Source organism: Branchiostoma floridae, chromosome 3 (assembly GCF_000003815.2).
Source record: "Branchiostoma floridae strain S238N-H82 chromosome 3, Bfl_VNyyK, whole genome shotgun sequence".
Lineage (NCBI taxonomy): Eukaryota > Metazoa > Chordata > Leptocardii > Amphioxiformes > Branchiostomatidae > Branchiostoma > Branchiostoma floridae.
In genome coordinates this window covers 23,860,593-23,875,512 of record NC_049981.1, presented here as the reverse complement: position 1 = coordinate 23,875,512, position 14,920 = coordinate 23,860,593, and the positions used below count along the sequence as shown (strand labels likewise).

Genomic DNA, 14,920 nt, shown 5'->3' with positions numbered 1-14,920 from the left:
TTAGCTGGTAGCTCTTATTGTCTGGTAGCTGGTAGCTCTTATTGTCTGGTAGCTGGTAGCTCTTATTGTCTGGTAGCTGGTAGCTCTTATTGTCTGGTAGCTGGTAGCTCTTATTGTCTGTTAGCTGGTAGCTCTTATTGTCTGGTAGCTGGTAGCTCTTATTGTCTGGTAGCTGGTAGCTCTTATTGTCTGGTAGAGGCCAGGCCCCAAGGGAAGGAAGCTTAGCCAGGTCTGATAGAGCCTTCCGAGGTATATCGTATCGGCCCTGCGTAGGATGCTTCATAGAGAAGTACTTAATGCACTTAGGTCTGGATAATTCAAGCCTTGACTGACTTGAACGTCTGGCATGCTGGCAACAGCCATCTGGTACTTACTTATCGTTAGTCTGTGCAGAGTCTGTAAGCGTTCGTGAACAGAAAACCTTTCAGGGCATACTGGTTTCATTTCATGGATAAAATCCTTTGGGCACTGCAATTTATTTGACTGTGAAAAATTTTATCATAGAATATATATATTTACGAAATTGTAGCACTGTGATGTTCTTTAATCAACGGACGGATTGTTGCTTCCTAAGGTTATATGATGCTATGTAATGTTTACGATTGAGTTTTGACAATATTAATGTAGCGTTATTTGCCGTTGCTACTGCAATGGTCATCATGCATGTATATGTAACTCAATGACTTTGTGTGATATATTTGTACCTTGCACGCTGCGCTTGCTGTCGTTATTTCAAATACATCTAGTTTGTTTGTTTGTTTATTTCGATCTCCAATTAGAGTTACAATTATAATTAGTAAATGATAATCTAGCATTTCCTCACTGTACTAGATTGGTAACCTATAGCTGTACCGCACCATACCCTGGATAGGCCAAGCTTCTAGCTGGCCCCTCCACTGTTAAAGTTCTGGCCCCTGTAGATGCTTGATGACTAGCAAGGCTTAATCATGAAACACTCTAACCATGTTAATGTACATATTAATTATATTGCTGACATTGGCTAATTATTGACAGACTGAGAGCTGTATGTTACCATGGTGTGATGACTGCTTTCCACAGTGAGAGAGAATTTTGACCTCCTGTTGGACCGATCTTCATAGTGATCGGAAATCTGAGCTCCTATTGGTCAATTTAGGGAAGAGAATAGTCCTGTTGAGGTGGAGTTCAATTATTTAAGACCCGAACAACGAGAGATTGTGTAACATGAGCTATTCTGTATCATTATTTGAAGAGTTTATGAGCTATGGATAGATATACTTCATCAAATGCAATCAGTTACTACATGTATATCACATAAAATATGGCAAGGGCATATGGGAGATTGTTGAGTCAGACACGTTCAACGATTTTTAACTTTAAAAAGGAAACCTCAACAGCAACTACTGAGACTGTATTTTCATCGATAAAAGACAGCTTGAAGATTTTATGTAACTATTTGTAAGGGTGCATTATTCTTGTATGAAAAGAGATAGCTATATGTAACATTTTGTTCTTACTGGTAAAAGTACATAACATTAAAATATTTAGTGTCTGATATCGATGTAAAATGACACCTGATTGGGCCACAGATACTATAAGAAATAACTGTGTTGTTGTGAGAATCTATGACTTTCGGTTGAATCGATAGTTCTTTTTGTTTAGATTGTGAGATGTTAGATGAAAACACAGTACTATAAATTTGAATAAAAAGTTTACTTCTGAAAATAGTTTTTGCTTCCAATTCTGTCAGTTGAAAATTTTTTTTTACCTCTTGGTCACTTTCGGATCGAGTCTTCACGTTGCGCAGTAGAGCAATTGTTGACTGAGATTTAACGGAAGTTTTTGTAAGTTTCCTTGTTCACGCTAAGTTCATTTTTTTCGGCAGCTGCAGAAGACTACGTGTTGTATTTTCAAAATTTTGCCAAATTTTGTGACCTTTGCCGTGTAATGGTTGCTCTGTAGTACCCCTATATATAGTACTTTCTCCATGGCTGGACTAACCCATGGGAAAAGGGTGAAATCCTTGCGTCATTTCAACCTTTAGGCCGTAGCTATGTATTATGTTGGAGTTAAAACAAACACTGAAAAAGCCAGCTTTATTTATTCATTTGCATCAGGCTCGCAAGTTAGAAATTAATAACTACCAAGAGAAAAATATATCTACATAGTGCCGTCAAAAAGTACTATGACGGAACAATTAGAGTGCACGAGAATGTGAATAAGACAACTAGACGGGAAGCTCACGGCGCTTTGCTTCAAACGTATTCACCCAGTTGTTGACAAACAAATAACTTGTACTTGCATACCCGCCAGGAGAATAAAATACGATTTGAAGGCCACTCGTAGTTTAGAAATACATGTAGCGCCCATGTAATACATGTAGAAATCTTATAAGCTTCTTAGAAGCCACTTTGCTCGAGAGTAAGGTCGAATTACCGAGCCATCAGAAGGTCGGGTGAAGCCAAGATAAGTGGCGGATGAAACATGATTTAACGCGGTGCCATAGAGCTTTAGTTGGTCAAGACTTGGAGTTAAAAAATATATAGTCAAGTTAATTTGGTGATCACTCCCGGGCCCCAAACAACCGCGTATACAAGGTTTAAGGGGATATTCGCGGCTGTTTCAAGTGACAAGTTCGTGGTTAGGATGTCACAGCAAAAACCACAAAGTTAACATAATTTTAACCACTTCAAACAGTCCATCACGTATTTGTTCCAAGATATTGTTCGTGGACATGAATGCGACACTAGACCCTGTTCGAAACACAGATGAGTTGGTTATTAATTACGTATTAATTGTGCGGAAACATTGCCGTTGAATTGAAAACGCCCTTGACATTTCTAATTACTGTACGCGGTACAACACGCTGTTCAGAAGATTGAAAACATGCCTCTTCGATCACAAACGTGTATGTTTTTCCTGATAGCACTTCATAGACTTACAGTTGGAGTGCCATTGAACACCAAACTGTGAAGGTTGAATGCCATATCTGATCCGATCAGTGTTCTTTGTTTGTTTCGCATGATTGGGTACACGTGCAAGCTCACACCGGTATACTGCCTGGCCAATACACTTTAAGTATGGCCCTTAAGCTTTATGTCCCATCCAAAAGGACGTCCCTAGCAGGAGGTTGGTACTTATTACTCTGTGACTGGAGGGTAAGCTCCAGCAACAGAGTCTTGAATTCGCTTTGTGCGTTGAGTGTTCGCACCTATATCTCTATGTTCCGTATGCCCCAATCGCATGTGGATTGGCATGTCGTCTGTGCTCCGTTGGGAAATGATGCACGTTATTTTTTTTCGCCGTAGTTGTTTTTATTATGGATGTAATAATTTCAGTTTTCACCCCTGCGCCGTCCGGTATAGTGGTTCAGGTCTTCCTTATGATTGCGCCTTAAGCCTTGTGGTAATTTGATACCGTCAAGCAGATGTTGTCATCTCGTCTGGGCTTTGCGTTTCCAGTATTGAGGTTGGTTTGACATAGCATACTGTTAACATTTTGCGCGGTTGATAGTCATGTGCATTTTATGGTTAAAACGTGTTTGATCCTTGGGATCGTTTTTTTTCGCGGTAGCTGTTTTCATTATCGATGTAATAATTTGAGAAATCACCCCTATTTCCCTGGTATTGTGGAACAGCTAGCCTATGACGATGAGTTTTGGCAATTACTTATCTCCAAGCAGATATGGGGTTATGTTATGTCCACAGCTGTCATTGACCCACTTTTAAAGTGGTGTGTCTCAAGTATCCATTGTGAAGCTGTGTTGTTGTTTTCATTTGGTGTCGTTCGATTGAGACGCTGATTTTGCTGTGTTTTAAACTTGGCAGTGGTAGGTATGATAGCTTTTAAGTAAGTTTTTGACGACGCCTCAGGGGAGTCGTCAAGTGGTATATATTGAGTTCAGTCTGCAAAAATTCTAGGAATTGCACAGGCATTTTCTAAGAATGCAATTACTCCACAGTATGCTGGGTAGGCAAGTCCCCCCCCCCCCCTAAATCTGTTCCAGATGTATCTCTGGTATGCAATGGTGGAATGGAGGAATTTGTCCTTTGAAACTTGTGGTAAGACAGAGAAACTCTGCACAATGGATCACGTTGTCTTGGTTGTTATGTTATGTTATGAAGGATACATTTTCTTTTGTAGACCTTGTTCAAGCCATACGCAACAGGCAGACAAGAAATACTTCTGTAGTGCTCAGCTGTAGGTTTAGGTCACTGGCAGACCATTGTGCTGTACCGGGGATAGTACGTTTCTGCTGGCTGTAGGTTTATGTTACAGGTGGGCTAGTATATTGTGCCAGGGATAGTGCGACAGGGAAGTTCCAGTCTATTTCTGATTTGAGCTGTCTTGTTGTACCCTCAATCGTCGTCATGGCAATAATACATTTTTATTGCCAGTCTTGTTGGTATAAGTTGATGTGATGTGTTCTGTATGCGATATAAACACCGTGTCATGCCCCACAGAAAATATCACAACCGACATAAATCATAATTAGGTCACAGAGTATGTTACCTACGGTCACTTGTTTTCACTTTAAGGTAGAGTGGAGAAATAGAGAAAGTGGAGAAGTGGTGTAAAGTGTCTTTCCCAAGGTCATGATATTAGGGCCGGGATTCGAACCAATGGCCTTGAACCAGAACTGGAGTTTGGACGCTTAGTAATGATTTAACATATAAGTTACAGTTGTTCTTTATCAGTGTCACTTGTTTCCAGGATTCCAGTAAATTTCTCTGCGGGATAAAACGAGAGATTGACTGAATGGGGAGAATGTTTTTCTATTGAGGATTTTTTGCAAAATGAGGGCCACTCACAGAGGCACACAATCATCAACATAATACAAAAAACATAGCTAGATGTAATGAACACAAAATCAGAGAGAAAGGAATCAAAGGGAAATGCTAAAATAACCCCAAATACATTACACAGTATCATCATATAGCCAGGGGACGTGGACCAATCAGAAGGCCTCATTTCATGCTGGTTATGACGCCGTAACAGATGGAAAATCATCAAGAGCCGTGCATTAATCATTAAAAGTTTGAACCAATCAAAAGGACAGACAAACATGACGCTGGCTAATCAGACAATCAGAATGAGATATCCAGTAATCGTCCATTTGCCAAGATGGGGGGAATAAGTACAGGCATGGCAGGGGGGATGGCTCCCTCTATTAACATCGGTAGTGCGTGTTTCTTTGTTCAAAGAAAACATTTGCCGACTTAAAACAACATTGAATTACCTATAATATTTAAAACAATAAAATCTATTTCAAGTCATGTCCAATTTAAATTGAAAATTGAAAATAAAATTATTTGCACCGCCCCGCCCTTTCAAGTTAAACGGTCCGCAGACGACAACAACACCACGGTCCGCCATTTTGGAACCCAAGTAGCGGTCATGGCGCTGGAGGACCAAAATGCTACCTTTCTTCGGGAAAGATGTGTCTGAGTTCGTAGTGAACGAGATTCTCAAGAGCTGTGAAGCACAGGGATCCCGGAATGCCTTAGGAAAGCCGGCAGAGATTTACCGCCTGATACCGCCTGAACTCGACAAACTAGAGAATGGGCGAGTGGAGAAATACGGAGCGTGCAACAGTTTGTAACATAATGCATCGACTTTGTTATTATTTCAAGCCTTCGAGCTGAAAGACATTTCACGTACAAGTTTTATGTTGTTCAAATTCACTGTTCAAATTTATTCAATAAAAGATGTATGTTTTATAAAGGAATTTGTCGCCTGAATGGGTCAGTTTGGGTAGGCTATATGATAATAGGGTTAATGGCCCGCCTTTTCCTCGGCATATATGGTGTCATAACGCCTGGTCCTTTTCTATAACCACCTCATAAATCCACCTCGTTCGCTTCGCTCACTCGGTAGTTTTATTCGGTGGTTATAGGAAAGGACCAGGCGTTATGACACCATATACACCTCGGGGCGGGTCATTAACCCTTAATTATCATATACGTACATAAGGTAGACTATATATATACAAGAAGGCATAAGGCGCTACAAATTGATAAACATATATATGTCACAGAAGAGATCACGATCCAGTAGAATTGTCGATTCTCCTAGGAGAGATCGCGATCGGAGCTGGTCCTAGGGCCTACTCCAATCGGGATCTCTCCTAGGAGAATCGGCGATTCTACTAGATAAGTGTAGATTGCGATCGGGGTCTCTCCTAGGGTCAGCTCCGATTCAAACTCAAATGATGCTAAGATATGGGAAACAGACTGCGATCGGGATTTGTCCTAGGACAATCGGCGCTTCTACTAGTACAGATTGCGATTGGGATCTCTCCTAGGACCAACTCCGATCCAAACTCAAATGATGCTAAGATAATTTTATCAATGCAAACCTACTTACTAGTGAAATGTACTCAATAGGTGTGAAATTGTGAGTAGTATCTTGAAACTCTGCTTGGTATTTTGACACCTGGTGATCACTTAACAATGGTTATTGTTCTTACAAAGCTGTGAAATGATTCAGTACAAGTCTGACTAGTGTCAGTAGTGAAATGTACTCAATAGGTGTGAAATTGTGAGTAATATCTTTAAACTCTACTTAATCCTTTGACTCATGTTTGGCGACTTTACAGTTATTATTGTTCTTCCAAAGCTGTGGTATTTACTTACTGACACATTGTTTGATCACCTGTTGGTGTCTTTCACATATTATTTGTGTCTTTCACATATCATTTAAGATTTTTGCAACTACTTATTAGAAATTACTTTATCAGAAAACAAACATGAAATTTACCATGAAAGTGATGCTATAAACTATATTGTACGTTGAGTAAAGTTGCAGAAGTGACCCTAGTGTGGTAGTCTTGAGTGAAGTTAACATTGTAGAAGTGACACAAGTAGGTTTGAGTGTAGTTGGTAATGAGTTAGTAGGTTTGCATTTATACTAAATAAAATCATTGTTTATCTAAAAAAAGTATTGCTGTTTCCTATATCTTTCAAGATATTACTCACAATTTCACCTATTGAGTACATTTCACTAGTTTGTAGGTTTGCATTAATAGAATTATCTTAGCATCATTTTAGTTTTGATCGGAGCTGGCCCTAGGAGAGATCCAGATCGCAATCTGTACTAGTAGAATCGCCGATTCTCCTAGGAGAGATCCCGATCGGAGTTGGCCCTAGGACCTTCTCCAATCGCAATCTCTCCTAGGAGAATCGACGATTCTACTGGATCGTGATCTCTACTGTGACATATACATTAATAAGGAGAAGTTCAGCTTTTAGTAAAGGAACTACGTTTCCCGTTATGGTAAAACAATCCCATTCCCGATGGGTATCTCCGAAAGCTCATGAGCATTGACAAACTATGGCTGCGTATATTATCATGTAGCTTTTCGTTCTCTTCGAAGATAGATAGTTACCATGCCCTCTGTCTCATTTGCAGACGTACATGAAGTCCATGAATAAACAATACTATGATTATATAGTTATATATTGAAAGAAACATTTTGAATATATTTGCTGTTTTTGTATTAAGTCAAAGAAATGAAAACCAGACACGTCTGGATAAGAATATATCATGAGACCAGAAAGCCAGCAGCTCGTCAAAGCTATGGTATTGTAGATATAGAAAGAGGATTAAACGAAGTTTTGTGTTTTAACCCTATTCAGACAGGGGGGGGGGGGGGCTTTTGAGGCCCGCGCCAACTTCGATGTCCTATAACGCAAGAACGCCTTACGCTAAAGCCACCAAATTTAGTGAGTTTTCCTAAAATATTGTTGGCAACAATTTTGCGAAGTTTGACAAATTTTCCATTTTTCTTGTTGCCATGTCAACCGTTTGCTGACAGGCAGTTTTGCCCAAAATCACTATTTTTGGTTCTAACAATGTATTTTTCACATTTATTTGCTATATTACTGCTATTTTGTTACATAAATAAAATCTTATATTATTTAGCATATCTTTCATAATTATATATGCATAAATTTTACTAATTTGATGACGTCATCAGCCCAAAATCCAAGATGGCGGACCGTATGGCCAGATCAAGAATAACAAGCTTATTTTCCCTTAAAATTTGTAACTACCTGGTATTTTTTCATCAAAAACCATCTAAATGAATGAATTTAGTCTATTTCCATTGCCCTTTGTGATTATTTGTTGCAAAAAAAGAAGTTTAAAAAATTCAAGGTGGTGGATATAATATGGCGGAGCCTATCTCGTATCTTAGATGTGCATGACGTCATTTTATGACGTCATTATGACGTCATCGGTGTTGCTATTGGCAATACAAGTCGTAATAAACATTATCATTCTGTTATCTGCACTTATTGTTACATTTTTGTAGTATAACTTGAAGTTTTCTGAGAATACCCTTTTTTCATGGGTCCGGCCAATTTAATCAAATTGATGACGTCATAATTACGTCATATTACGTCAACGTAACGTCAAACGTCGAACACTTGTCAGATATTATGTCGATATAATGTCCTGAAAATTTGGTGGCCTTACGGCACGTCATTCGAGAGTTAGAGGACTTAGAAGTGGAGGACCTCAAAAGCCCCCCCCCCCACGGTCCAGGGATGACCAAAAAAGCCCGGTCTGAATAGGGTTAACGGAAATGTCATACTAGTTAATGTTACGTGTATTTCTTACAACGTCAAAAAAATGGGTCAAATGCACTGTGGGGTAGACGATCGAGTAACATGTATAACTACAATTACCTTCACTGCCATTTTATACATAGGTCAAATCCGAGGTAGACAGTATTCCTGGTTCTTTGACATTATCACACGGTGTTCCAAGTAATGGATGTAATTCTCATTAAGCCACTTGCCACATGGTGCACCGACTCAGATCCGTATGAAGAATACCATATATGGCTCCCCCTGTGCATTCACGTTTTAATGAATGTATAAAAAGAATTTAAAGTGGGTGGGTATTGAGGTACAACGAACGCCATGCACGAGTAACCCTTTGATATTAATCAAAGAAATGCGCATCTTAAAGGTTAAAGGAGATGTTTCTGAATGGTTGAAAAAGGAAGCAGTCTGATGCTGTTGGCTCCAGCTGCAGTACAATAATGCCATGCATATAAGAGGTTTGTCACAGAGTCGATGAAAGACTTGAAAGACTTGGATAATTTAAACATGTGTTTTGGACTTTTGAGGGACAGGTGCAAAATGAAAGGGGACAAAAGTATACGTTATGTCGTGTGTGAACTGTTATGTCCAGGATGACTAGCGTCTAGCGGTGTACCATCTTGTATCACAGCTAATGGACCAATAAAGCCAATAAAGACAATAAATAGGACAGAGGCGGCGGCAGCAAATTTCGTATTTCAACATATGCATGGAGCGCCGTCGCGCCAGAGATGTCACAATCCTAGCGGGTCCGGGGGCATTCTCCCCTGGGAAAATTTGAAATCTTGACCCTCTAAAACGCTATTTCCTGCATTTTGGGGGCAAGTTTTGCTGCCAGGCTTAGCTAATGGCATTTCTATCAGAAAGACACGTATACATGGTTTCAGCGAGGGCGATGCCCCAAAAATATTCTCACGATTTCGAGCAGTGAGTTGTGCCTGCAGCAATTTAGTTTTTAAAACTCACTGCGATTATAAAGATGATGAACTCCAGATTTCTTAACATTGTCCACTTAGAACTTTAACCAAAAGTTCATTGCGACATGAATTATGACATGAATTACGTTGCACCTGGCTGGTGTTAACCTGGAGGGCATTCGGGGAATCGATTGTTTTTCTAATTCAGAAAAAAAATACTCTCCATTAACCAGAGCACTTGCTCCTGCATGGTGTTGAGTCCCTTTTTTCAATCTTTAGTTAGCCTTGAGTACATAACCCTTTGGCCTAAGCCAGGTTTCAAGGGTTCAAGGTAACAACGTCGGTTCATTTTGTATCTATATATGCATTTCACATGACATCCGTGGAGTGGTGCTGCTTCACTATAGTATTGAATTTGCAATTAATATTACAAGATTTAAGAGACCTCACTGATCCATGTGAATAATTCTCATTCGTTTTTGCATATTCCTGCCCTCTTTTGTCTCTCTGATAATAGAAATACAGCACACTACTTCATCTGATTTATAATCTAATTCAAAGTCCTGTTCTTTGGTAACTTCTTTGTTATAATATCGCAACATTAATTATGCAATGGATCCGGACTGCATGTGTAATATTCAAAAATTTGCCTCTATGAGTGTCCGTCGTATCTTATACAACTACGTGTGTTTCACATAGTGGTTCGTGCGTTACACACAATATTAAGATTCGTACGCCTTAGCGATTCATGTGCTTTTCATAAGATTCGTACGTTTGGTTTTCGTATAGTGATTCGTGCCTTTTTTATGAAATTTGCATGATGAAATTTGCATTGCATGTTTTCTGATACTTTTATTTAATCTACGGTATATATGTGCTCAATTTTCAGATGATTTGCACAATTAACTGTGTGGTCGAAACGGCCGAAAATTTATGCGAGCGCGGATGTCATCCATTTAATCAAATCCGACATGGCCTTATAATAAGTTATATAATTCCTCCTGCCCGGGCCCATCAAGTCATTGCTTGCCAATGATATTGGCAATAGATCGAAAAAATAAGACTAAAATATCATTGACATGGCAGACATACAAACGAAAAAACACACGTTACATTGTCTTCTTTTCATCAATGTTCTAGTTTCACGTAGTTATTTATGGTCAGAATCGGTGCGTACAAATGCAGCACTACATTTCTAATGATATGACTTACACGTGTACAATATCATTTAACTTGCCAAATAATATTGAAAATGTCCATGTTGAAAATTCATGGAATTTTTATACTATTTCTAAAGCATTTGTCTGTTGATGTACAGCACAACTGTTTCTCAGTGACAAAACGATAACCATATGCGAATGTTAGTAAGCGAATGTCGTACTATTTACCTGTCAATAAACCTGTCCAGCGATTTGGTACCAATTTCGACAGAAGTTCTGCGAAAGGTAGGGAAAAAGTATGTACTTTGTCTTCTATTAGCCTTATTCTTCCAAAATTAGCTACAAAAGAAGAAGGTTGGTATTGCCGCGATGCGTTGGAAGAAATGGCGAATGAAGAAAATTTAAATCGCCGTGGAAAGCTGCGTTAGTGGGAGGGGGGCGTGGAGAAACACGAAAGAGAAACACACTCATCGGTTTACGCCCACATGGCCAGACAATATGCAGAAAACAACATGTAGGTCATGGTAGAGAAATGTTATAATAAATAACATTTACAATTTGTAATCTCGGAGATGCGCTGATAACAAAGTGCATTTTGATGGGGTGTGCGATTTTTTTTATCGATATCTAGGCCCAGGCTAGGCCTTTCGGGGTCATACATTTGATACAATCCTCTGACTCATCGTCATACACCTGAGCGTTAGGTTAACAATAGTACAACACTACGTACGTGGCCCAATATAAAGTTACCACGTGTAGCACCTTCACGCTATTTATTAGTTCACTTTTTAGCAGTAAATCATTATTCCAGGATATCATATAATAAAGGTAGGAGTTTAACCCTATAGCCTTTCCTAAGTACTAGCCTCCATTAGTCCATAGCAGGCTCTTTTTTTGGCTCATAATACAATTTTGCTCTGTCTGACAATGATTTTACCTTTAAGGAAATTTTTTACTGAAAATTCTTTTTAAGTTCACACTGGATAGGTTAAGCCATCGATCCTGCTACTATAGCTAGTGAAGTCGCCCCATTTCCACACAAATGCGCCACACATGGTATTTGTAGAAAAAAGTCACCTCTGTCAAATTCAGATCGCTAGAGTTGTTGGTTAGACCACAAGTTGGCTTATACCCCCCTCACATGTTGAGAAAATTGATCGGACGACGAGTCTGCAAGCTCAAAATTACGAGGAGGCATAACCCTGCTGCCGGACGAAGAAATGGTAGAGTTCCCCCCTTTCCGTCATGCCTCCTCGTAATTTAGAGCTCGCAGACTCGTCGTCCGATCCATTTTTGCTACATATAAGGGGGGTATTACAACATGTCTAGTCTAATCTGTGTTTTCTTGTTGCAGGATCTTGATACATCATGGCTAATGAAGGAGCAGTGATTGCTATAATAATTGCAGTGGTTTCAATGTCACTCAACTTTGCCATTCACAAGATAGAGGAAGGTAGGTGTAAAACATTTATTTGGTCATTTATAAAGAAGTGAAAGAATAGATTACCTTCAAAAATAAGAAAGTACTGTATCAAAACATATGAAATGCACATTTTGGGGCATCAAATTCCAGAAGACATTAATGATTTTTTTAGCTTTTCTTGTAAACCTTCATTATGTCCCAGGTTCCATCCTGGTGGTTTAAAAAGAAACATCAAATGTATTAACATTTAGTATTAGTAGAATGTTCCATATATAATATATGAAGTATTTTGAGACAGTTTACTATTATGTACTAGTAAGTGGAGATTCTGAAAATTGTTTAAAGTTAGCTTGGATTAATTTCATGGTAGTAGGGGAAAAGAACCAAGTGTTATGTTTTGTTATTGAAACAATCACAGTAGTAAGACAGTCATTGCGTATTTGTGGAACTAACCAAAAAAAATGGCAAACACAAAACCACTATTATTTCATGATTTACAGTGATGTTATATGTTAATTGGGGGTCGGGGTGCAGTTCTACATTTGTATAACATTATGTGTTGTAACTTGTAGCATGACATTTTTGTCCGTAACCCTACAGGTCATGTGGGTGTGTACTACAGAGGAGGAGCTCTTCTTTCATCCACCTCTGGTCCTGGGTATCACATCATGCTGCCTTTCATCACAAGTGTCAAGTCTGTACAGGTGGGAAGATCTTTCCTCTTTATTTTTCTGCTAGACATATACTTACAACAGTACTGGGTGCATTATGTACTTTTTGTTAAGAGTTTAAGTTTAGTTATTATGATGAATCATTGTAGAATTTTACTAATTTTTAGTTTCAACTTTTAAAGAGGGTTTGTACATCTTGTACAGGTAGACTTGTATTTTTAGTTCCTTGTTGCATCATGTAACACATGCATTAATTGAAGTCGAATGTTACTTAAATGTATTTATTTGTTTGTTAATATAGACAACCTTACAAACTGATGAGGTGAAAAATGTTCCCTGCGGAACCAGGTTTGTGTTATTTTATCATACCTTTATCATATTTTAGAATAAACAAGTCAATCTAGAATGTACATAAAGGTGCTTCAGCTTGACTATATTGTGCGTGAACATGTATATAGGTCCTTGATTATGATTGTAAAGTACTAGTACCTGCTATCATCTTCTTTCCCTTGCATGGACAGAAGTAGCAAGAACACACGTCTACATGTAAATTCGGTCATTTGTCAGGGGGGGTATGTTTATTCCGGGGGTATTTTTATTAGATTTTGAAGATTTGTCCGGGGGATTATGTTTATTCCAGGGGGTATGTTTATTTGGGACTTGAGAGTAAGGTATTTATTGAGTGTATACACATGAAGATGGATGCATTGAAAGTTAAAACAGTGTTCATAATGGTCATCAAGTAGAGATATTTCTCAGTACTGCAAAATGCAATAACATGATTTTGTATGTGCTTCTGCATGGATACATATAGAATACAACAAGGCAATTGTATTTTATTTAATTTATGTCATGCCCACCTAAGAAAACCCATGTTTTGATGCGAAATGCGCCAGAAGTTGAGAAAATGTTGTGTCCTCAAACAAAAGATTCTAACAACAGCAATTCTAATGTGCAAACCCGTATTTGAATTTTCCACTGTGCCGTATTCGGCCCGCTCGAAATAGTTTATTTACTCGAAGGAAGCCTTTGTGATACAACTTAGAACCTGTGTGAAACGGAAAGTTATCACACGGTCCAGAATACCCTTATCGAACATTTTTGTGTCACAGGTATGACATAAAAATGTTTATAGTACTACTAAGTCATCAATGTGCATTTTGCTGATCATGACCTTCTTCTATTCACAGTGGTGGAGTCATGATCTACTTTGATAGGGTGGAGGTTGTCAATATCCTGAGCCCTGACCATGGTATGTACAACATGTACCTCAAGGGTCCCTCTTAGGCCCTCCTATATACAGTTGTATATGTAGATAAGATACAGTAGACATTCTCCCATCGGCTATGCAGTACATGTAATACCATTTGTAAATCATGTATTCTTTTTTTTTTTTTTTTTTTTATATTTATTGCATTTCAAATAAACAGAAATAACAGAAGAATACATAATGACAATAGAGATGGAGACAATAACTGAGACAAAACATAAACATAAACCACGGATCCAAAAATAGATAACAATACTACAGCGGGAAGAAAATAATACCAACCAAATAAACTAATACAGCAGTATAAGGTAGTATCGTTTACATAAGAAAAGTAACATCAGTGTAAATTAATGGTAAACTTTAAACAAGAATAATCTCAAATAAAGTACAGACACATAAGAAACCATCAATACAACATTTCGCTTCAAATACTAGTGAAAATAATTGAATAATGCAAAACCACAAGAGTAGCAAAAGACAAAAAGAAAATAGAGGGGTTTAAGAAATGATGTGAAGTATTTCTCCCCATTTACTGTAGTGAACTGCCAATTTGTTCTTTCTGGAAGCTATTATAAATTCCAATTTGTAAGAAGTCTTAATATATGAGATAAAATGGTCTAATGATAGGAGTATTTCTTGCAGTTTGTAAATAAAAAATTTTGCCATTAATATTAGTGTATTGTTCAGCCTAGGGGAATTTACTGTTAGATCACCCAAAATTACACTTGCTAAATCTATGTGTAATGGTTCACTCGATACTCGTTCGTGCCATTTCTTAACATCTCTCCAAAATTGGGAAACTCTTGGACATTCCCAAAATAGATGCAGTGTATCTTCTTGCTCATTTCCACAGTGTATGCAAATAGGGCTGTCCGAGAGTTTCCAAATATA

At 38.3% G+C, this 14,920-nt stretch overlaps 1 protein-coding gene across 3 annotated transcripts in view; it reads left to right on the top strand.

The window, feature by feature from the left end:
- The first annotated feature begins 10,788 nt into the window (after nucleotides 1-10,788).
- LOC118412595 (erlin-2-B-like) overlaps nucleotides 10,789-14,920 on the top strand; it is a 15,944-nt gene continuing 11,812 nt past the window's right edge. The window contains exons 1-5 of one of the 3 annotated variants that reach the window (XM_035815553.1): nucleotides 10,789-10,961; nucleotides 12,020-12,118; nucleotides 12,689-12,792; nucleotides 13,061-13,107; nucleotides 13,950-14,011. In XM_035815553.1, the coding sequence (XP_035671446.1) occupies nucleotides 12,034-12,118; nucleotides 12,689-12,792; nucleotides 13,061-13,107; nucleotides 13,950-14,011 (298 nt within the window). In that variant the 5' untranslated portion in view covers nucleotides 10,789-10,961; nucleotides 12,020-12,033. The remainder of the gene's footprint in view (nucleotides 10,962-12,019; nucleotides 12,119-12,688; nucleotides 12,793-13,060; nucleotides 13,108-13,949; nucleotides 14,012-14,920) is intronic. The other 2 variants (XM_035815554.1, XM_035815552.1) reach the window with 2 other exon arrangements.